Source organism: Crocodylus siamensis, chromosome 1, assembly GCF_052110815.1.
Source record: "Crocodylus siamensis isolate JL-2025a chromosome 1, ASM5211081v1, whole genome shotgun sequence".
Classification (NCBI taxonomy): Eukaryota; Metazoa; Chordata; order Crocodylia; family Crocodylidae; genus Crocodylus; species Crocodylus siamensis.
The window spans coordinates 271,484,125-271,508,288 of NC_143395.1; the positions used below are offsets into that span (position 1 = coordinate 271,484,125).

The window sequence follows — 24,164 nt, forward strand, 5'->3', positions numbered from 1 at the left end:
TCTCCCCCTTCTGCTCAGGTCAGGAAGACAGAGACATGAATAGAAGCCGTCAGGAAGTGGATTTTATTTCCTGATCCTTTACACCAGATTTACAACATTTTCCTAAAGGCAAGCAAAAAAAGGATATTTCTCTCTCTACTGTCCCAAGCCTAGGAAAGGAGATGGATTGGAGATTTCAGCCAACAGCAAGGCTGACAACCCTGGCACATGAGCTTGTGTCACTCATTTTCCATTAAACTCAATCCAAACTACTTCCATTTCAGTCTATACCCTGCAGGGGAGAAAAGATCTAGCAGACCAAGTAGGAGTTTAAAAGCTGCTTAAACAACTCAGCTGTTAACAGTCCCTCATTCATCATAGACCCAAGAAGGGGTCTTTCCCCAAAGAAGCAATCTTCCATCCAAGAATAGAGGAAAAAATCCAGTTCTGTCAGGTGTGTTATTACCTAATGGCTATTGATGCCAAAGATTAAATAAAATTGATAGTTTTTAGAAGTGAACCAATATATTGGTCACATATTGGATCAGCACTAGTAAAAGGAAAATTTACATTATCAGCTATTTGCTGTTTTTGGCTGATGTAGCCAATAATAACACTGATAAATGCTGAGTGCATGTGTACAGCCACATGCATTCAAGTGGCCAGGAATGCCACCCAGCAGCTTGGAGAGCAGCATCCTACCAGTAAGTCTGTGTTGGGGGGGAAGCACTGTGGGGGAGGGACAGGGCATGGAGGGAGGGAGGGAAGGGACAAGGTGCCCACGGTGAGGGAGAGAGTGGGGCAGAGGTAGGCACTGCCCAGCCAGGGTGGTGAATTGGACCCTATGGTGGGGCAAGGGACAGAGTGGCCCTAAGCCTACAGAGGGCAACCTGCCTCCACCCCAGGCACAAATCTGGGGGGGGGCACATGCCCCCATGCCTCCCCAGGGATTGCGTGCAATGGCGAGGAGCTGCCCTGCCTCCCCACCCCCCATACCTTTTGGATAAGCTGCCCATGGCAGGGGCTACACCAGCCTCTTCCCTGTGAGGGGGAGAGTGGGGGCTGGGAGTGGGGCGAACTCAGCTGTGCACGACAGATGGTGGTGGCACTGGGAGGGGTGGCTATGGGGATTTTTGGGGGCAGAGGCAGGAAACAGCAGCTAGGAGGGGGAATCCAGAGACTCCAGCTGCTCTTTCAGCCAAAGCAATGGCAGGGAGTGGTGGCTGGGTGAGCTCTTGAGGGCCAAAATTTAACCATTCATGGGCTGCACACAGCCAGCAGGCTACCATCTGCATAGCTCTACTGCAAAGGCAGGCAAAGTCTGGCTTGTAGGCCAGATCTGGCTGGCAGTGGACTCCATTTCGCAGCAGCCCTTGCCCACATAGCTAGGACCAGTTTCCATGGAGACCCCAGCAGCAGCCCTGCTGTGACAGCACAGAGCCAGGGTTTCCAAGAAGACTTGTCCCAACACTGCTGGCAGGCAGCAGCAGCACCAGCCTCTTCCTGATGGGGAAGATGAAGACGGGCTGTGCTTTGGGCAGGAGAGGGACAGGCTAGGTTGCCACCATCTGTGCAGGGGAGGGATTACTCGGGGGAATTCTGAAGTAGCTATAGCCCCTCAAGTCCCCCCTGCCCCGGGCAGAGACATGCAGGCTACGCATAGTAGCTGTGCCCCAGCTTCGGACCACGCTGTCACTGCCACAATATCCCAGCTGGGCTCCGGAGCAGCTCTGCATCCTGCTGGACGCCCTGCCAACGCTGCTGGAGCTAGTCTCCATGGAAACCCCAGCCTCCTGCTATCACAGCCCAGCTTCTGCAGGGTTCTCCATGGAAACTGGCCCCAGCCATGCAGGCAGGGGCTGCTGGGAAATGGAGTCCGGCCACCAGCCAGATCCACCACTTTGCCCACCCCTGCTCTACTGTAACCTATACTTTCCTATGGCTGAGTGAACTGCTAGACATACTCCACAGTTGTTTACCTGGAACCTTCCCAAACACTTAATTTTAATACAAATTCCTATATTTTGAGAGAGATGAGTGCCTAATCATAAAGAGACACTTTACATTTTCCCTTACTCTTCAAAAAGACTAAGGGCGAGAAGAAGAAAAATATTTGATCTTGTAGGGTGCTGAACTCTTCAGGCCCTCTTCCACCATGGCACTTAAGAACACTTATTTTTAGCCCTCTGAGCTGTCCCACTGATTTCAGATGCTTAGTGATGAGCAGGCACTCAAATGTGTGACTCTGAGAAAAATCAAAGAACTAGTCCATGTCTTGGTTTTCTCAAGTGAAAACCAGGAATATTACTGTTTGCCCAACTCTTATGGGTACTGAGAAATGTAATTTATATTTAACAAATGTTTTGGAGGTGCTCACATGGAAAGTACAATTAAACATTTACAATTTTAAGTGCATTTGTGATTTACCAATCTGAACATCAGCCTAAGTAATAACTTACCTGGTGGCTATTCAAATTATTGCTGTATGAAAAGCAAACATCTGTGAGGCTGTTGTTACTACAGCATTCAATAGTGCCATCAAGTCTTCTGTAGACTAAAGAACACAATCAATTAATTTCATATAGGGAGAAAGTGACAGGTTTATAATAAATTGCACGTTATTTCAAAGCAGGAAAATTAGTCTCTGAATAAAATCAAACATTTCTGCAGCCTGTTTAATGAATAAAAATTCATTTGGGGAGCCTGTCAGCCATAACTGAAAATAAGTTTTGCTATCCTAAGAACTTTGCCAGATTTCAGCCATTTCTCCCACATGCATATCTTTTCATCTTAATAAATCCCCTATGGGCAGACTGTTACATATTAGGAGTTACCAAACAATTTGATCTGCCTACAGTTAACACCAAGTTAGAACTGTGCAAAATTCAAACTTAAGACACTCTTAAACTTCGTTTAGCACCTGATTTTTCAATGTAAACTAAATGTATATTGAGTCATTCTAAAAATACAAGGAGCTGCACCAGTTTAACTATAACAGATTTTTTTAGCTGACTGAAGTTAAATAAGTGCCCTTGCACTTATTTAAACAAGAGCTGTGAGCCTCCTACATACTGCTGCACTCTCCGACTTCTATCTACATAAGGCTTCAGACGCTGGAGCCTGCATAAGCAAGAGTTGGCATCTCCTGCTCTAGGACTAGCCAAGGAGAGGTTTTTTTACTTGTGACTGAGCATTACATGAACTCTTTTATAAGCTAGTTTTATTTTTTAAATTTTTTTAGGAGGCCTTTAGAAGATTGGTTTCTTTATGGCTTCACACCAATTTAATTTTTTTCTCATCGATGTGGTCCATTTGTAAATAAGAACATTATAAATACTAAATATTTAGAAACAAAGCTAATATGTGAACTGTTGATATTTTGATGAACGACAGCTGTTGCAGTTTGAACAAAGTTCATTATATTTCAAAGGAATAATGATCACTGCTGAAAAAATGCAGACAGACTGGTTCAACTGGGCTGCTAACACAATACACACCAACTGGGCTTGGAATAAGTTTAAGACACTGATAATACAATATAAATAGATTGGGAGACTTATGAAATATGAAGTTTTATAACTTCTAGCCTCTGAAATTGTACTTCTGTTGACAGCAGAGATCTCATACCCATACCTTTGGGAGATATACACATCTGAGGGTTGGTTTTTATTTGCCATCTCAGGCCAATTAAAAAGTCTTTCAGAGTGACTCAAACTATTAATTTAGCTAAGGCTCAGGCACTGACTTACCATTTCATTTTGAGTCATTAGTTTCTGACTAAAATCCCCCTCTAAATTCCCATAACTCTTTGGCTCAGGATTTGCTTTTAAATGTGAAAGAATGTTCAGTTTGGGGGGAGCAAAATATATCAAAACATATGTCCTCAAGTATCTGACTTGCCATGTATTTTTACATGTAATGCAAAATACAGGTGACAACATTTAAAGCTCTGATGGGTCTAACATGCAGTTTATTTAAAGCTACTTCCACTTTTTTCTGTATATCATGTTAGGACAGTTAAAATGGCTGCAGGAAGTTTGCTGTCATGTCATAAATTTAATATATTTTTTAAAATTTTATGTGGCTCTATGCCACTATACTTGATAGGTTTGCTCAGCACTAAAACCTCACCTTTGGAATACTGTCCCTAACACATTTTGCTTGACTTAATCTAGAAAGAACTGGGCATAATGCAAAGTTTCCCAGTCATAAGCACTGGTTCATATAGGGGACTTCAATCATCCTGATATCTGCAGAGACGGCAATACAGCAGTGCACAGGCAATCCAAGAAGCTTTTGGAGAGTGTTGGGGACAAATTCCAGGTGCAAGCGCTGGAGCGGCCAATTAGGGGCCATGTGCTTCTTGACCTGCTGCTCACAAATCGGGATGAATTGGTGGGGAATGTAGTAACGAATGGCAACTTGGGCAGCAGTGACCACAAGATCATTGAGTTCAGGATCCTGAGGAAAGGAAGGATGGAGAGTAGTGGAGTAAGGCCCCTGGACTTCAGAAAAGCAGACTTCAACTCGCTCATGGAACTCACGGGCAGGATCCCCTGGGAAGCCAGTCTGAGATAGAGAAGAGTCTAGGAAAGCTGGCTGTACTTTAAAAAAACCTTACTGAAGGCGCAAGAACAAATCATCCCAATGCACAGGATGACTAGCAAGTATGGCAGAAGACCGACTTGGCTTAGCAAGGAATTCTTCAGTAACCTAAGTCACAAAAAGGAAGCTTATAAAAAGTGGAAACTTGGAAAAATATATAGACAGGAGTATAAGAGCATTGTCTGGACATGCAGGGATGAAGTCAGGAAAGCTAATTTGCAATGGGAGCTGCAACTAGCAAGGAGTGGGAAGGGTAACAAGAAAGTTTTGACAAGTATGTTGGTAGCAAGAGGAGGATCAGGAAAAGTGTGGGTCCCCTACTGAATGGGGGAGGCAACCTTATGACAGAGGATGCAGAAAATGCTGAAGTGCTCAATGCCTTCTTCACTTCAGTCTTCACAGGCAAGGGCAGCTCCCAGACTACTGCACTGGGCAGCACAGTGTGGGAAGGATGTGAGCAGCCAACATTGGTGAAAGAGCAGGTTAAGCACTATTTAGAAAAGCTAGACGCATACAAGTCTGTGCGGCCAAAGGGTTCTGAGGGAGTTGGCTGATGTGACTGCACAGCTGCTGGCTATCATCTTTGAAAACTCATGGTGATCAGGAGATATCTTGGATGATTAGAAAAGGGCAAACATAGTGCCCATATTTAAGAAAGAGAAAAAAAGGAGGACCCAGGAAACTACAAACCAATCATCTTCACCTAATTGACTAGAAAAAGCATGAACCAGATCCTCAAGAAATCCATTTCTAAGCACTTGGAGAAGGAGAAGGTGATTAGGAAGAGTCAGCATGGATTCACCAGGAGCAAGTCATGCTTGACTAATGTGACTGCTTTCTATGACGAAGTGACTGGGTCTGTGGACATAGGGAAACCCGTGGATGTAGTGTACTTTGATTTTAGCATGGCTTTTGATACAGTCTCCCACAACATTCTCACAGGCAAGCTAAGGAAATATGGGATGGATGAATGGACTGTAAGGCGGACAGAAAAACTGGCTGGAGCATCAGGCTCAGACGGTAGTAATCAATGGTTCAATGTCTAGTTGGCAGCCAGTATCAAATGGAGTGCCCCAGGGGTCAGTCCTTGGGCCAGTTTTGTTCAACGTCTTCATCAATGACCTGGAAGATGGCACAGAGTACACGCTCAGCTAGTCTGCAGATGACACCAAGCTGAGTGGAGAAGTTGATATGCTGGAGGGTAGGACTAGGATTCAGTGACCTAGACATATTGGAGGATTTGGCTAAAAGAAATCTCATGGGGTTCAACAAGTGCAAGTGCAAAGTCCTACACTTGGGACAGAATAATCCCATGTATCACTATAGGCTGGGGGCTGACTGGCTGAGCAACGGCTCTGCAGAAAAGGAGCTGGGGGTTACAGTGGACAATAAGCTGAATATGAGCCAACAGTGTGCCCTTGTTGCAAAGAATGTTAATGGCATACTGAGCTGCACTGGTGAGTGTTGCCAGCAGGTCAAGGGAAGTGATTATCCCCCTCTATTCAGTACTGGTGAGGCCACATCTGGAGTACTATGTTCAGTTTTGGGCCCCCCACTACAAAAAGGATGTGGATAAATTGGAGACAGTCCAGCAGAGGGCAACAAAAATGGTGAGGGGGCTGGGGCACATGGCTTATAAGGAAACACTGATGGAACTGGGGTTATTTAGTCTAGATTTAATACCAGCCTTCAACAACCTGAAGGGGGGGGGGGTTCGAAAGGGGATGGAGCTAGACTGTTCTCACTGGTGGCACATGACAGAACAAGGAGCAATGGTCTCCATTTGCAGCAAGGGAAGTTTAGGTTAGATATTAGAATTTTCTCATTGGGAGGGCAGTAAAGCACTGGAACAGGTTACCCAGAGATGCTGTGGAATCTCCATCCTTGGAGGTTTTTAAGAACCGGCTAGACAAAGCTTTGGCTGGGATGATCTAGTTGGGGACTATCTTGCCTTGAGCAGGGGGCTGGACTAGATAACCTCCTGAGGTTAATTCCAACCCTGTTTTCTATAATGCTATGTTTATTGGATTTACTTTGCTTGTTTTTTTTAGTTTCATACTAAACCGTGGCTTGCTGTCCTCATTTTACTTAATTTCTCTTCTGCATTATTGAGTGCCAAGCTGTTATACTAACAAGGACTCTAATGTATAAATAAAACTAAAGGAAATAGAAGATAAGACTCTAGAAGGAGCGTGTTGAATCAAGAAACAAAACTAACTGCCTATTCGCAAAAATTTTCAGTATTTAAGAGACAAAGTAAAAATACCACACAAAGCATGTAATGGGTTAGCTCTGAAATTGTAATCATAATCCAGAGGACTGTTAATTTAAGCAGCCCACAAACTTGCATGGCATTAATGATTTCCCACTGAAGCAATCATAGTAGTAAAGTAACATCTGGAATTTACTACTTCAGAAGGTCATGGAGTTGATTACTGTAACTGGATTAAAATTGGAGCCGGATAATGTTATTACTGGTAATAACTGTAGTTATGCAATTCAAATGTTTCTTCATGTCATAAACTAAACTAGCTACAGGGTAACAGGAATTAATTCTTCTTCCTCCTCCCTACCCAACATATTTTTTTAAAAAAGGAATTGCATACTAACTACTGCTTAAGACAAGAGACTAGATTTGATAAACCAATACACTGGCCTAGTAACAAATACTAAACCCAGTGTACCCCTTGAGCAACAAGACAACTATAATCTGCATAATTAGAAGTATCTACAGTTGTACCTCTAGCTGGGAAGCTTAATTGCTGTAGTACTGCTGCATTTATGCAGTAGCCTGTTTGAGGCTTCTGTGAGAGCTCTCCTAAGCAGGAATTCCAGTCTTCCACATTATGAACTGAGCAGTCTTGTAGATTCGTAACAAGGTCTCCTACAAAAAGTCCTCTTGGTCCATTGGCAGGAGAATCCTTCAAAAGAAAAAAAGTGATAGATTTCTTGCCATACCTTCTCTTAATAATGCTAGAATCAGTTTCTTCCAATGAACAAAAATTCTCAGGCACCCTATCTTTTCTGCAGAAGCAGAATTTATTTTGATTTCAATGTTAGCCAGGCCATTAAAAAAAACCCAAAAGCCTCCATAAAGTGTGGCTTCCTTCACACAGATATAAATATGTATAAACCAAATGTTCCAAAGACAGCTGAAATCTGGGCAAACCATTTTATACAAAGGAATACTGTTTTTCCTGTCATTTTAGATTCAAGAGACAGAAGGCAATACCCCTAATTCTCAAACAATACTTCTAGGAGATGTTACGTCAAAGTACACCTCTCCTTCCTGCCCCACAGAGGATACAAGGTATGTCAGCTCATCTTTTATCTAAGGCAGGGGTGCTCAACCTCTGGTCCACAGACCAAAAACAGCTCTGAAGGCAGATAGGGTAAAGCCCCCTTCCTCCCCTGCAGCACTGGGCTCAGGCTGAGCTGCCCCTGCCTACTACTATTTGCCCCTTGGTCAGACCAGACACCGTACATCTGGCCTGCTGGGGAAAAAAGGTTGAACACCGCTGATCTGAGTAATACCAAATGTCTGTCATTTCTGCCTATCAGAGAATCTGACTGCTTGAGATGAGATGAAACAACTTTTCCAGAAGCTCAGAAAGCTGCCTTATCTGGCTCCCAGCTTTTGTTGACCAAGAGAGTAGAAGATCCCCTGCACAGTCTCATATTACAATACAAAAGGATCACTGCTCTCTCTCTCTCATCATCTTGGATTGGTTTTGTTCAATTCTATTAAAAAAAACTGAAATAAATCTGAGAATTCACCCAAAATATCAAGAGAGTCAAACAATACTCCACTTTTTCTACTATATTCTTATTAATATCACGCAAAGAAAATCAGGTGAGCATTTGCTAAATAATGTTGGTTGATCAAACAACACAATATGCTATATCAGGTCAAGAACTGTAGGTTTGGGGACTGTTGTTTGGCTCAATTAGTGGTGGTCTGCACTACAAAAAATCGTATGTCCGGATACTTGACAAATGAGACTCAGATCCATTCCCCATTCCACTTCAATTGCAAATAAAACCAAAGATCACGTGAGAATGCCATAATTTTTTAAAATTGCATTTGGATTTTCCTGTATGATGCTATCACAAATTTAAAAAAAATGTGTAATATAAAAAATGAATTTATGATCCTGAAATCCAATATAAAAAATAACTGGATTAATTATTCAAACAACACAAACAAAGAGTTAAGACTGAATATTACAAAATTATGGCTCTAATATTAAAAACCAAATGAAATGTACATAGGCAGCCAATGTACATTGTTTTCTATTTTTAAATAAAATAGCTTCTGATAAAAAGTAAATCAATAGCCTTTAACACTAATACTATTTTATACTTTTATTTCTGTGTAGTTCTTTTGTTGTTCAAATTTTAAAAATGATCAAAAATGTTATATATTTTTTCACCAATTAGTAGATGGCCTTTAAGTTGTCACATGCAGGGTGGGATTTTCAAAAGTGCCTAGGCGACTCACAAATTTTACTGAATCCCCCCCCCACACACACAAATAACCTTGTCTGTCTATGTCCTTAGACCAACACGGCTGAAACAAAGTCGTTTTAGCACTTTGGAAATTCCCACCCATAACATTTATGGGCCAATACTGAAAAGCTTAAGAATCAAAAGTCTGTAATGTAATGAATGAATTATATTCATATGCCTAAATTCTTCAGGCAGCCTTGATCCTTTCAAATCAAGCAATGATTGATTTGTAGCAATAATCCTTTCAAATACTACATGGATTTTTAATCTCTTTATGCAGTGATCAAATTTTACCCTCATAATGGCAGCCAGTACACTATTTCAGGTAATGCAATATGTTAAATGAAATAATTTAAGACCTGCTCTCACCTCTGTGATCTCAGTGACAAGTGTTCCAACACCCGTGTAGTAAAAAGGGAACAGAATTGCTGGCAGCAGGAACAGAACTACGAGCCCTGCCATACCAAGAACAAAATTATGCCAAACTCCTAAAAAAAATTAATAATTGAAAAATTAGCTGTCTAAACAAATATTGACACTAGCAACAAAGAAAACATTCCGAACAGCAAGCAACTAGACATATAGTCGCCCTTCTGGCTGATGAATAAAAGCCCCAATCTTCCAATACCTCAGGCATGTACACCATTTACAAACCTAAGTGAACCCATTTACTTCACTTAGTTGTACAGTTTTAAATAATTTCTTTTTCTTTAAATAACAGTTTCATAGACCCAGTGAGCAGTACACTGATTTCTGCCAAGTATCTTTGATCAAATAGACATACCAGATGAAAGAAAAAGGTTACTTGATTAAAATGATATAAAGAGATATCTAGATAAAAAGATGTAAAAATTGGAATTTTTCTGAATTAAATATATTTTCTTTTTTAAAATATTTGGTTAAAGCTAAATGTGAAAAATATGACAACATACATTAAAATCCTTATTTATCAAAACTATTTAAAATTAAATAAAAACAACACACACTACATGCTTGCTGCCAATGTTTTAAAGGAAGTCAAATGACTGAATTAGTGGAAGTTACTTTATAAGCACTTGGAACTGGACTTAACTGATGTGGTAAATCAGCTTCTGATATCAGTCACTTCTAAAGGAATATTTTCTTTATTTCTATTTATTTAACTAGATCCGCTCATTGATTATTCCATGTAAAAGTTGAGAAAATGACTATGAAGTCAAAAAGCAGGCATGCTCATTTTCATCTAGAAACAAGGCTTTTTGTAATATCTTTTATAAGACCAACTGTAACTGAGATCATCAGGGACCTGAGGAAAGAAACCTGGTGCCCCAAAACAGCTCTTCCAACTGTACAGCTGACCCAATAAAAAGATATCACAAATGAGTCTTGCTTTCCTGTTTTCTTCTTGGAAAAAAAATATAAGAGGATAAGATCCCCGAGTTCTAAAAACTTGAAGACCATGGTAACCAGAAATAATCACCTCAGTTCACTAGCTTTGGATAACACTTCCCTTGTTTAATAAAAGATCAGTTTTAAATAGAGTGCATCCAGCACTTTCAAGTTAGTTTTGTGGAACTAATTAAAATAAATTTTAAATGCTGCATATTTTAATTGAATTCTATCATCTCATAAAAGGAAATGGCATCATTAATCATTTCCTAATATAATAAAATGTAAAGTTTAAACATCTGAAGAAATATATGCTACATTGGGGGTCAGCAACCCCTGGCACATGTAAGAGCATGGCACAAGGCTATTCTGCTTGGCATGCCACAGCTGGCCTGTGGTCTGGGCAGCTGCCACCAACCACGGAGCCAGGGCTGCTTGAAGCAGGTGGTTGGGAGACTGCAAGCCCTGCTGCAAGGAGCCTGGGCTCTGTGGCAAACAGCAGCTGCCAAGAGCCTGGGTGGGCTGTGGCAGGCAGCCAGGAGGCTGCAAATGGCTGCACTGGGGGCCAGAGCCCAGCTGGACTCCGTGGTGGTGGCAACTGCACACATGGCTCCAGGTAGATGGCAGGGAAGGGGCCAGCCAGAAATGCCCAAGCAACATCAGATGTTGTTTGGCCTCTTCTGGCTGTTCCACGCATTATAAACACTAAGGAGAGTACACTGGCATAGTAGTTTACTGACTGAGCTCACAGCCCTGTACATGCAAGCTGAGCCATAACTAGTTAAAAACAGTACCAGCAGAAAGGGAAAAGGAAGCAGAGTGTCTTTCAAGTATCTGCCACCACTTTATCAATAGCCACAGGAACATGTTTGAAGTGTCTAAGTTAGAAATGAAGGATCTAAGCTCACATAACTTTTCCCAGGCCAGTATTTCTCTCTGCCTTTTGATCCTCTCTCACCCTGGAAACCTCTGATCTCAGTAAAACAGGTGAGTGAGCTAAGGAGAGACTTTAGCATAAACTCTGAAGGTCACAAAAAGGTGCTGAATCAGAACACATATTATTTACTCAACTAGTACAGGTGGGAAACAGATTAAATAGTCCACAGGAGTCAATTAGCCCACAGGGCTCTAGTTCCTTTGATGGTTTATTAAGCTAAGGCAGGTATCTCTGCAGTACAGACATACAGGGTGTGTCTACATCTTAATGTGCAGCGGACTATTCTAGTGTGCATTAGTGTGCCACGGCAAGAATTGTGCTAAAGCGCTAATCCTTGTTGCTACAGTGACATAGCATCAGCAGGCACAAACCGTGAGGTGTTGGTACTGTGCAGTAATGTCAGTTACTGTGCAGTCATTTAGTATGCAAGTACTATATGATTGCACAGTAATAACTGTGCACTCTGGCACACATATAGATGATCCCACTATGCAACACAACAGCCAGGCAGGTGCACAGCTATGTCCACACATGCCTGAGCTTAAGGAGGAGAAAGGTCCACCTAATGTTTTATCCTCAACAACTGAGTGCTTAGGGCACCTACCCAGTAAGTGCAGACTTGGGTTTCTAGTGCCCCTGTCTCTCAAACCACACAGCCACCCACAATTTCAAAAAATATAGTTTATTCAACTGAAAAACTGCCATTTAGACACACAAAGTAAAATAGGGTTCTGCTTTAAATTGTTATTCGTCCCAAGTATCAACAAGCAAAAAAAGAACTTAACACAGAGAGCTTTATAAGTCTCATAGAGTAACTGTCAATCCCATTTTACAAAAACATTTGCATTCCTTTAAGAGTAAACCTCATACCACATCCCTAGATACCTGGCTTCTTGCATATATTTAAAAAAGAAAGATTTCAGATAATAACAAAACCACCTGAGAACTCAAACAAAATCTACTGGTCTCTTTCTTTCAAAAATATATATTAGAGATTCTCAAAAACAATGCAAATGAGTACACTTCTCTGAAGAGTTGATTTTTTTTTAAGATGAAAACAGTCTCTTTAACTTGATATTCCTTTGCTGTCATTCAAATCTCATTTTTATTTTGAGATCCTGTCAATATTCTTGAACTCATGATGCCATCTGCTGTACAACCAATATACTTTTTAAATCTGCAAAGTACAAACTGACTGAAAAAGGAATATCCAGTGTATCTACTTACTTCATCGACAATCATAGTAAAATCTGAAAAGAGATTATTATATACATTTTGAATTTGGGTCTTCAAAAATTGGGAGTAGGCTCATTCAGTTCCTTTGACAACAGTAAAGATCAGTAAAGTATGTCATACAATAATAAGCTTATAATCAACATCAAATATTCCAATTTCAGTCTCATTTTTTAAAATATAAAATTGACACTATAAAAATGCATTTTTTTGTCTATAGCGGATAACTATTTGAGGCTTACAAATGCTATTTCTTGTTTCCTATAAAGCAATGGTTGGGAGTGGTCAAACATATATAGATCTTGATGTTTTCTCTCTTCCAATTATGTCTAGCCTAGCTGGGTTTTGATGTTGACCTGCAGTAATTTAAGAAGCAAGTTATAGTAAAAAACCTACATGTGCATAATGGAAGTTTTTTTATTTATTAAAGCATCCCAAACATAGATCAATTTGCTTTGCTTAACATTGATTATTGCTCACCTGCCTTGAATGAAGGCAGGCTTTGCTAATGCTTTCAAGCATTCATTGAATTTGTCACCTGGGTAGAAGGGACACATGACACCATCCTCCTTTTTGGCTGATTTTAAATATAAGATAAAAATTAAATTATTTTAAATCCTCATCTCAAGAAAACTTTTCTGTTTTAATATTTTGGAAAAGTTTCCTAAACAATTTTAACAAATAATTGTACTTAGAACTCAATGTATAAAATGAACTGCAGGGTCTCATGCACTCACAACTGCCCCCGCAGCCCCTCCTTCCAGCCCTTGGGGCATAGGAGGAGTGGAGGGGACGAGTCAGATGTATAGTGTGTATAGTCACCTGCATGCCCATGAGCCTGCCAGCTGTGGAGCACACTGCTGCGAGCATGGGGCAGTAGTGGCAGAAGTCCTCAGAGGATCAGCTGCAGGCACTGCTCAGGTAAGCACATGGCACTGGGCAGGGGAGGAGAAAATTTACCTGCTCACCCGGGGACTGGATTCTATGGCACCCTTAATGGGAGCTCACAAAACCCAGCTGAGAATCACTGCTCTAGTGTCTAGATCATTGCACTGCAAATGAAATGAGAATATTTAATAGAATCATTTCTTCTAAACTTTAGAATATAAACTATCATTTTTAAAAGAAAATGAAACAGAATTAGATCAAATACAGGCATACCTCGTTTTATTATTGCGCTTCGCAGATATTGCGGTTTTTTACAAATTGAAGGTTTGTGGCAACCCTGCCTCGAGCAAGTCTATTGGCACCATTCTTCCAACAGCATTTGCTCACTTCGCATTTTTTAGCAATAAAGTATTTTTTAATTAAGGTATGTACATTGTTTTTTTAAACATAATGCTATTGCACACTTAATAGACTACAGTATAGTGTAAACATAACTTTTATATGCACTGGGAAACCAAAAAATTCGTGTGACTCGCTTTATTGCAGTGGTCTGGAACCGAACCCGCAATATCTCCGAGGTATACCTGTACAAACCACCTCAGAGACAGATTTTTATCTATCATAAGTAGGTCCAAGTGAAAAGAAAAAGAGATTCAAATAAATAAGCAAACAAAAACATCAGCGCTCTCTTCTGCCCAGGGCAGGGGGTTGGACTCAAGGTCCCTTCCGACCCGAAAAATCCATGAAAAAGCTCCATTAAATCCAACTCTACAAGCAATCCATATTTGGGTTAAACTAAAAATTATGCATCTTGTCACTGATTAAATAGAAAAAAGGCAGTCAGCTGGATTTTCTTTCATATCTATATTTTTAACATGGCAATAATTGTAAACTTGTCATTTTGGGGGAATATGTAATCTGTGATACTTGAGGAATAAACACACCCACAAGACACTGTTTGTCATAGTGAGTAAGACCTTACTGCAAGAGCATTTCCAATGAATTTTTAATGGGACCACACACAGAGTAAAAAATTTTTCAGCATGATTAAGTACATCAAAATGTATTTTGTGGTTCATTACATGCAGTGATCCTTTCTAATATTTTTTTCCCTCTGGAAAAAACGCTACTGTCATTTTTCAGGTTGGGGAGAACTGAAATTGTTAGATCTTATACCTCTGTTATAAATTATGATGTATTGATAACACTGGGAACTGACACCCATTTCTAAAATATTTATAACTAGTCATTTATTTTTTAAATGATCTACCCTGAAGTTCAAGTTCTAGGCTGAAGTATCTGCTGGAAGTGATCTCAAAAGACATTTTGCCATACCTTACTTCTAAGTTGTTCCCAAGTTATAACAACTTTTTATTTAAGTGAATGTATTGCTTGTTCCAAGTCCAGGTGACCAGAACAGTTTGAACAATGGCTTTGCAATTTCTCCCTACACTAACCGACAGCAACTCAGCCTCAAAGGAGAAGAATTACTTTGAGGGGAGGAAAAATCTCCCTGTTTGTGAAATCCCTCTCTACTAAAGATGATCAAGTAGGATGCAGGGTGATGTCCATTTTCAAGGTATTTTTTTGTATGTGGATATCTGCCCAACAGGTATTAAACTAAAACTATACAAAATATGTCTCCAATGTGAATCAAAATGGACACACACAAAATGACAGGTGCATCAATTATGCTTTAACATAACAATGCAACTTATTACCTGCACAAAATATTCTTAACTGCTGGACTGGAGATATAAGTTGCAAATGGGTGGTGAAGAGGTCAACAAATGCTCCAGGATATACAATAAAGATAAAAATTCCAAATCCATTAAACCGTACTTGTTCTCTAAAAGAAAAAGAAATGACTGTAAACCTAAAAGCAATATTTATACTTTAGAACACTGTAGAAACCTATAGTAATTTTACATATCAGTGAAAATTAGATGATAATTAAGCTATATTTTATTTAATCATGTAAAAATCCAATCCTAAGCAAAAGCACTCATTGAACTTGTAACCTGGGAAGAAGGAACACATGACACCAATTCTCTTCTTTGGATATTTTTAAATGCAAGATGGAAAGTAAACTACTTTAAATCTCTCTCTCAAGAAAACTTTTTTGTTTTACTATTTTGGAGAAGTTTCCTAAACTATTTTAACAAATAATTGTACTTAGAACTCAATTTATAAAATGAACCAGAGCTGCTCTCAAGAACTAGCAAGAAAAAGTAATGAAAATTCCTTTCTACCAATCCCTGTAGGTTTTCTTGCATTTATAATCAAGCTTTTTTTGTTAAAATGCATTTAAGTGAACTTTGTAAGCAAAAAGGAGGACAAGACTATCTGAAAAAGTACAAGTGGTATCTATCCATGTAACTAAGATAAAAGGAAGAGTGAGAGAAGGTAGGAGGAGACTTAAGAGTATTCAGGGGCAGAAAAAAAGACAGGTTAGAGCCATACAATTTTAAAGTTTTTACTTTGTATTTTTAAAAAATAAATATTTATATTTTTGGAATAACTGGATAGAGCTTATGTGAAGCTCAGAAATTTCTTAAGGACATCACACCAGCAATACTTTCCTCACATGCATCATTGCTGATATTCTGAACCATACTAGAACCAGCTAGTCCTGTATCTCATCTACCACAGTATGCAGGTCTCAACACTTTATTTATTTTTCAAGTGCTCTTGCCACATGATCAAGATGCACATATATTAAAATAGATACAAACTGTACAAAGAGAATTTGTAAGAAATTATATAAATCTCCAGAACTATCTATAAAACAGGATTAGCGATAGCTGCTGCAATGCCCTCATGCACTCTCCTAACACAAACAAGCTTGTCTTTGTAAACAGTAGATCAGTGATTCTCAGCCAGGGTACCACAGCACCCTGGGGTGGCTTGAGAGAATTTCAAGGGTGCCACAGGAGATCAAGCAATGTTAGCACTGCTAGATGTGCAAATATGACTCACAAGATAAATCCAGGGATTTCAAATAGGAATCCATAGCGTGGACAACACTCTCACATGTTGTGGTCCGAGTCCTTTGCAACAGATTTGCTCTAGCATTTTTCTGTAGTCAGAAAATGAGTGAAAAAATAAGAGCTGACACTTTCCAAGTGTGTATCTCGAGTCTAACAAAGCTGTGAACCAGTGCAGCAGACTTTCCAACATTTCCTTTTAGATACCAAAATGCCAAATACCAAGCCATGAGGTCAAAGCATGCCAGAACTGAAAGTCCACCTGCAATTTCAACCATGCCACACTTAAATCAAGCACTGATCTCAAAAGCAGTAGATTCACAAAAACAAATGCCTCATCAGACAAGCTGTGATTCAAATATATAGGCTTCAGTACCTCATAACATCATCTTGAGTAAGACCTGGAAATACACTGAAGCAGAAGTATGTGTTCCCTACGGCAGTATTCTGCAAAATGTACAGACATTCAATAAGATTGAAAACTTAGGAAATGACCCCAACATAGCATTATAAGTCAATAACCGAGACACAGAGAGGTCAGTAGAAAAAGTGTAATGAAAGAGAAAGTCACATGTCTTCCAAACATGCACCTTATGTAACTCTATAATTTTATGGCATACTCCATTTTTCTTTATTAAAATAATTTACACAAGGTTTTTTCTTTTTTTCTTATTTTTACATAAGCCAAAATCTGAACTCAAATGCTTAGAACCTTTGCCACAGAACACAAGTAAAGGTAATTATCGTGTCAGTAGCTACTGTACTGTACTTAATTTATCATCTGCACATAGTTTGGCTAAAAGAGAAGGTGAATCCTTGGTTCCAGCACCTTAGCAGCCACAGGTATGCAGTGGCCAGCCATTGTTTCATAGCAGGTAGGGTTGGAAGGGACCTAAGCAGATCATCACATCTGACCCCCTGCCATGGGCAAGAAAGGGTGCTGGGGTCAAATAACCCTGGCTAGGTGATTGTCTAGCCTCCTTCTGAAGACCCCCCAGGGTAGGAGCAAGCACTACCTCCCTTGGAAGTTGGGTCCAGCTCCTAGCTGCCCTGACTGTGAAGTAGTGCCTCCTGATGTCTAGCTTGAATCTACTCTCAGTCAGCTTATGGCCGTTATTCCTTGTTACTCCCGGTAGTACACAGGGGAACAGGGACTCTCCCATTGCCCCTGGTCCCCCTTGGCAAGTTTGTAGGTGGCTACCAGATCCCCTCTCAGCCTTCTTTTGTGAAGGGTGAACAGGTTCAGGTCCTGTAGCCTCTCCTCGCAGGGCCTGCCCTGCTGCCCCCACGAGTGGCCCTCCTCTGGACCCTCTCCATGTTATCTACATCTCTCCTGAAGTGCGGCGCCCAGAACTAGATGCAGTACTCCAGCTGCAGCCTGACGAATGTTGCATAGAGGGGGAGGATCACCTCCCTGGACCTGCTCGTGATGCATCTATGGATGCATGACAAGGTGCGGTTAGCCTTCCTGACCACGTCCCCGCATTGGCGGCCCATGTTCATCTTGGAATCAACAGTGACTCCAAGATCCTTTTCTGCCTCTGCTGATGAGAAAGGAGTTCCTCAGCCTGTAGGTATGCTGCTGATCCTTCTGCCCTGGGTGCAATACCTTGCACTTGTCTGTACTGAAACCTATCCTATTCTCATCCACCCAACCCTGTAACCTGTCCAGATCTAGTTGTAGCCTGTCCCTCTCTTCTAGTGTGCTCACCTCTCCCCACATCTTAGTGTCACCTGCAAACTTGAACAAGGTGCTTTTCACCCCCTCGTGCAAGTTGCCGATGAAGATATTGAACAGTGAGACCCCGAAGACTAAACCCTGCAGAACCCCACTGCCCACATCCCTCCAGGTCGAATAAGACCCATCCACCACCACTCTCTGGGTGCAGCCCTCAAGCCAACTAGTGACCCATCTGACTGTGTAGGTATCGACACCACAGTCTCCTAGTTTTTAATGAGAATGGGGTGAGAGACAGTGTTGAAAGCTTTCCTGAAGTCCAGAAAGGCTATATCAACCGCAACACCTGCATCCAAAGCTTTTGTAACCTGGTTGTAGAAGGCCATCAGGTTGGTCTGACAGGACCCGCCTCTAATGAACCCATGTTGATTGCCTCTAAGCATAATCTCCCCTGCTGGTTCCATGCAGATGTGCTCCTGGATAATTTTCTCAAAGTGCTTCCCCAGGACTGAGGTAAGACTAACAGGCCTATAGTTTCCTGGGTCCTCTTTCCTACCTTTTTTTAAAATGGGGACCACATTGGCCCTTTTCCAATCCTCTGGCACCTTGCCAGAGCACCACGAGTGCTTGTAAAGCTGTGCCAGGGGTGCCTTAATGACCTCTGCCAATTCCCTCAGCACTCTAGGGTGGAGATCATGCACAGTTACAGTAAAAGGCAGAAAAGAGACAATATCCATTTGTTTTTTATCATGGTATGAGAAGAACGGAGCATCATAATTTACACAGAAAAGTCTCAATGAATACTGAAGTTAGAAAAGAGCTGACTTGATGCTTCAGACAAGGCACATAAAATACATGTTTAAGCCCCAAACCACTATAATTTCAGATACCTATATAATACTTCCATTTCACTCACTCACCCAGGACTTTTTGCAAAGCTCAAATGAATGCTTAATATCTGAATTCCATACCGAACAGATAGATACTGAAATGCACTATTTTAGTGCAGTCCCAATATGCCAGGTATACTGTACAATTAATATAGCTTCCCTCATCAGAATTAAATCCATTAATGCATATCTTAAATGAAGTATATAATTAAGGTAACAAAAATATCACCCTTAGCTATAGCACCTTTTACTCCAAGGCCTCACAAGACACTTTATCAGTGTTTATGAATTATACAAGTATCCATAGGAATCAATATGTCCATCACGGAAATTCTGTCTTCTCAAAGACACAATAGCTAACCATTTTCATGGCTGCAGCTGCACCCAATAAAAATTGCGCAAAAAAATGAAAAAACCTGGACACAATGTAAGTCATAGGGAAAATTTATGAGAAGCAAGTTTTGGGGTTTTTTGGTGTAATCTCTTACTTTGTATACTTGGGAGAGATTTAAAACAAGCTTTCAGGCACGGAGAACATATAACCAGACACCCAAACACACTCGGAAAGCAGCAGCAGTGTGCAGGGCAACATTGATGGCTGCACTGCTGGAGGCACAATGGCAGAGAGTCCAGCAGCACAGTTGCTGCTGTTCCTGCAGCCCATCCCCCAACCCAGGTCAGCACTGGGGCTGGTTATACTACTGTGAAACCTCTCCCAACTATATGTTTGGTCCAAAAAAAGATATCACCAAAGGTAAAAAAACCCCCAAAATACCCTTGCTTCTTGCATATTCCCTGGACGAGAGCTACAACAGCTCTCCAAGCTGCAGAACATTTAGACAGACAGGCTATAACTACTTAAATTGAAATGTTGCCAGAAAACAAATATTAACTTTCCTAGCTCTACAGAGAATACCAAAGGCCTCTGATGGCTACATATGGTAAGGATTTCAGCTTTGTTTCCTCCTAAAGACAGAACCTCCTACAGCAAGAAATCTCTACTTCTTATATTTCCTTTGACATCTCTACAGGACAGTACTCACCTAAAAACATGCAAGAATTCTGGTTCAATGCTAAATGGAAGACCTGCCAACTGTTCCTTTTTAAAGAAATTGGTCCGGATTATAACAGTGCTTTTCCACATATAGCATTACCTAATCTTAAATATCTTTGAGATACATGGACTCACTCTAGACACATCAACTTGGCTTCTAGCCCATGTGTAGGCAACCCCCAGCACAGGTTGCAAAGCCTGGCATGCAAAAGCATTTTGCTTGGTGTGCACACTTTGGTGTGGATGATGAGGAAAGGGCTGGGAAAAGGGCACTGCCACAATAAGGAGCGGGTCCCTTCCAGCTCCCCACTGCCCGCTAAGGCTATGCGCAACTTTGGTAGCCGATTCAATTTGGAGGAGATTCGGCGGCCAAATCTCCAAATTCAAATCAAATCAGGAGACCTATTAAAAGGTCTGAATCAAACCGGAAGCCTCCAAATCAATTCTGAGAGATCTGGTGCTGATTCGGAGATTCGACCATAGCCTAAACAGGCAGCAGTCCTCAACCATGCTGGACACAGCTGCCTCCATCTGGTAAGTCTGTTGTGGTGGGGGGAGGGAAGGAAGGGCAGATCAATGCCCCCACAGCGAGGGAGGGATTGGGGCTGGGACAAGCTGCCCAGCTGGGGTGGGGGGGACTCAGGGAGGGGGCTCCTGCCACTGCTCACCTTTGGTCCGGGAGGGCATAGGAGCAGGCGTGTACCCCCGAATCTAAGTGGGGCAAGCTGTGCTCTGGGAAGCTAGCTCCAGCCACAGCCCAGAGTACAGCCCTGGCTCTGCCCACCCTGCAGAGCGCAGGAGAGCAGGGGTTCTGGGAGGACTGCAGCCACACCAGCCCCTCTTTGATCCAGGTGCACGCACCTGCCCCCATGCCCTGCTGCTGCTTGCCCAGGTGGGGCACAGGGGGGCAAAGCCACAGCTTGTCCTGGAAGCACGGGGAGCCTGGAGCGGGTTCCTCTGCTGCATGCCGCTTGTCTGAGGCAGTACAGCAGCACTGTCCCGTGCCTCCCCACCCTGACTGGGCAAGCAGCAGGAAGGCATAGCCCCAGCTTCCAGCACTGCTGCACCCGCAAACCGCACCCCCCACCCCAGCTGGACAAGCAGTGGCAGGGCAGAGCCGTCACTCCCACTGTCTTCCGCCACCCATCCAGAGCACAGCCTGGCCCAGCCTGCTCCGCGCAGATTCAGGGGCACACGCCTGCTCCCATGCCCTCCCAGATTGCCAGTGCATGGTGGCATGCAGGGGAGGGAGCCCCCCTCCCTGAGTCGCACACCTTCTGCACTGGCTGGGCAGCTTATCCCAGCCCCAATCCCTCCCTCACTGTGGGGGTATTGATTTGTCTCCCCCCTTCCCTCCCACCACCACAACAGACTTACCAGCTGGAGGCAGCTGTGTCCAGCATGGCTGGGGACTGCTGCCTGTTTCGTCTATGGTCGAATATCCTAATTGGCGCTGAATCTTCTAATCCGATTTGGCTGAATTGAATTAAGATGGTGACTCGAATCATTGTCCCGCCAAACTGGCTTAATCTTAATCAAATACTTGCTGCTTCGCCCACCACTGGTATACCAATATCTTGCAAGTTGTTGAGGGCGTTTTTGGCACGCTGCCTGAAAACATTGCCGACTCCTGTTCTAGCCCTTTACTGCCAGGAAACAGATTTCACAGTAGCCTAATTCTAATGGGTCACTTCTGTTATCTCACTGACCATATTTTTCATCATAAACTGATCTGTTAGAGACATCTGTTAGAGACTCTAGACAAGCCGAGAGTCTATTGGTGTTGAATTTCATCCTGAAGAGTATGGCCTAGGAAACAGCAAGAGAAATACGTGGCTGTTTTTTCTGAGATCTCTCTTCCAAATATCGACCAAACCCTGCCTTTTCTCAATCTTCACTGCCATTTCATGAGACTGAGGAAATATGGCTTACAGACATGAGATCCATGGAGAACAATACAATAATGGAAAACCAAAGAAACAGATTTCATAGACATTCAGGCTGGAAGGGACCCTGAAGAATCATCGAGTCCAGCCCCCTACCCCAGGGGCAGGAAGTCAGCAAGGATCATAGGAGCCCAGCAAGATAGACATCCAAATGCGTCTTGAGGGCGTTCAAAGTGGGTGCTTGAACTGCCTCTGGCGGCAGTCTTTTCCAAACCTTGGGGGCTCAGACAGTAAAGAAGTTCTTTCTTATGTGCAGCCTGAATTGGTCGTGGTGGAGTTTGTGACCGTTCGATCTTGTCATCCCTTGGGGCGCTCTGGTAAACGGACGTTCCCCCAGATCCTGGTGGTCACCCCGACAAACATGTAGGTAGCTACCAGATCACCCCTGAGCCTGCAATTTTCCAGGCAGAAGAGTCCCATAGCTCTCAGCCTCTTGTGATAAGGTCTGTTTTCCTGACCTCTGATTATGCGCGTGGCTCTCCTCTGCGCTCTCAAGCTTCTCCACATCCTTTTTGAATTGTGGAGCTCAAATTCAAAGTAATTCAAGTAACTGAGAATTCAAGTAATTGAGAATTCATCTCCTTATCTACCTACCATCTTTTTCAGACATCCTGCTGGCCAAATAAAGATCATATTTTTGCTGACCTTTGGCTTGAACATGTCCAGTGACAGCTAACTAGTCCAAGGTACTGAGTGCAGTCAAATCAGATCACCAGCTCACTTTAGTTGCCAATTACTTATTTTCTGTCTGATCAGCTGCATTGTCTGATGAGAAATTCTGAGTAAGCTTATAAAATTACAAGATACTAGTTACGTATACATCTAGCTTATGCACTGATGCACAGAAAAAGTTAACATTAAACACTTATTTAAAATAAGTGGCTAACTTTAGGCAAAGGTACAAGTTAGGATCCTGCTTTCAAGTAAAAAACAAACAATATAATCCTCAGACCTTTCAGCAAGTCTTCAAACACATGTCAGTGCTCATAGGTCTGAATGTTTAACCCTGTATTACAGCTAGGGAAACCTGAGGCTCAATGAAGTGAAATGACTTACTCAAGGTCAGCAGGCAGTGGCTGAGCCATGAAGTCAGGTCTCTCAGATAACTGGCATTCGATGAATATGCCACCCTTCCCAAAAAAAGGCTCTTGGTGGCTTACAAGATACAAAATAACTTATAAAGCAGGTAGAATATTAAAAGAGGATATAAAAAAACCTCCCTACATGATATCCCGTCTTAGACTTGCTTGCTAAATGCCTGCTCAAATAAAGTCTTAGGATTCTAGTAAACAATTATAGCAGGGTAACATGTATGAAATGAATAAGGAAATATATTGGAAGAAGATGCAGATCATCATTCCTCCCCATATTCTGCACGCCAGTAGAACAGGAATCTTACCTAGTGCTCAGGGACAAAAAGTGAGGCAGAAAGCCCTGCTTCCCCACCTGCTAATGGTTTGTGTGCAGTCAAAACCTGGCTGTCAGCAGTAGTACACAAGAGGCAGCACCACAAAATGCTCCCTTTTTGGAACAGCAAAAAGTGACACTTGTGTCTATTTCTGTACCTACCAGAGCTGACATTTCTACTCTTCCCTGTGTACCTGAGAAAAGTAAGGTCCAAGAAGGAGACATACTTAAGCCATATAAATTCAAGATTTCACTGATTAATACTTCACATTCCAAGTAACATGCTGTACAATGATTATTCAAAATAAAGTTCAGTGCCTGATGCTGGGGTAAAGACAAGGCCCCCTGTACTTTATATAACATCAGATGTAAACACTAGTCTTAGGACTACAGTGGTGTGTCCACACAAGCGTGCACGTGTTCTGTGTGGCACCTCAAAGGCTTTTGAGGCACTGCAAAACGTGCCCCCCACACACGATCTGGTTCTCCACACTGCATATTTGCAGGACAGAGCCAAATTTAGATACCAGGAAATCCCCGCATCATAAAAAAGACACCAAAAAAAGCAGAGCAGAACATGGGGCAGCGACATGCATCACCCAAAAGTGGATCTGGCTAGCCAGACCCACTTCCTGGCTGCCCAGAACCAGAGCCAGGCTCTGGGGGCCCAGATCGTTGCTGTT

At 42.0% G+C, this 24,164-nt stretch overlaps 1 protein-coding gene across 3 annotated transcripts in view; it reads right to left on the reverse strand.

Moving 5' to 3' along the window:
- The window catches only part of MBTPS2 (membrane bound transcription factor peptidase, site 2), a 47,062-nt gene that overhangs the window by 10,314 nt on the left and 12,584 nt on the right, over positions 1-24,164 (reverse strand). For 2 of the 3 annotated variants that reach the window (XM_090062342.1, XM_090062326.1), the window contains 4 exons: positions 15,241-15,368; positions 9,463-9,581; positions 7,325-7,505; positions 2,439-2,533 (listed from right to left, as the gene is read on the reverse strand). In XM_090062342.1, coding sequence (XP_089918468.1) covers positions 2,439-2,533; positions 7,325-7,505; positions 9,463-9,581; positions 15,241-15,368 — 523 coding nt within the window. The remainder of the gene's footprint in view (positions 1-2,438; positions 2,534-7,324; positions 7,506-9,462; positions 9,582-15,240; positions 15,369-24,164) is intronic. The other variant, XM_090062334.1, reaches the window with a different exon arrangement.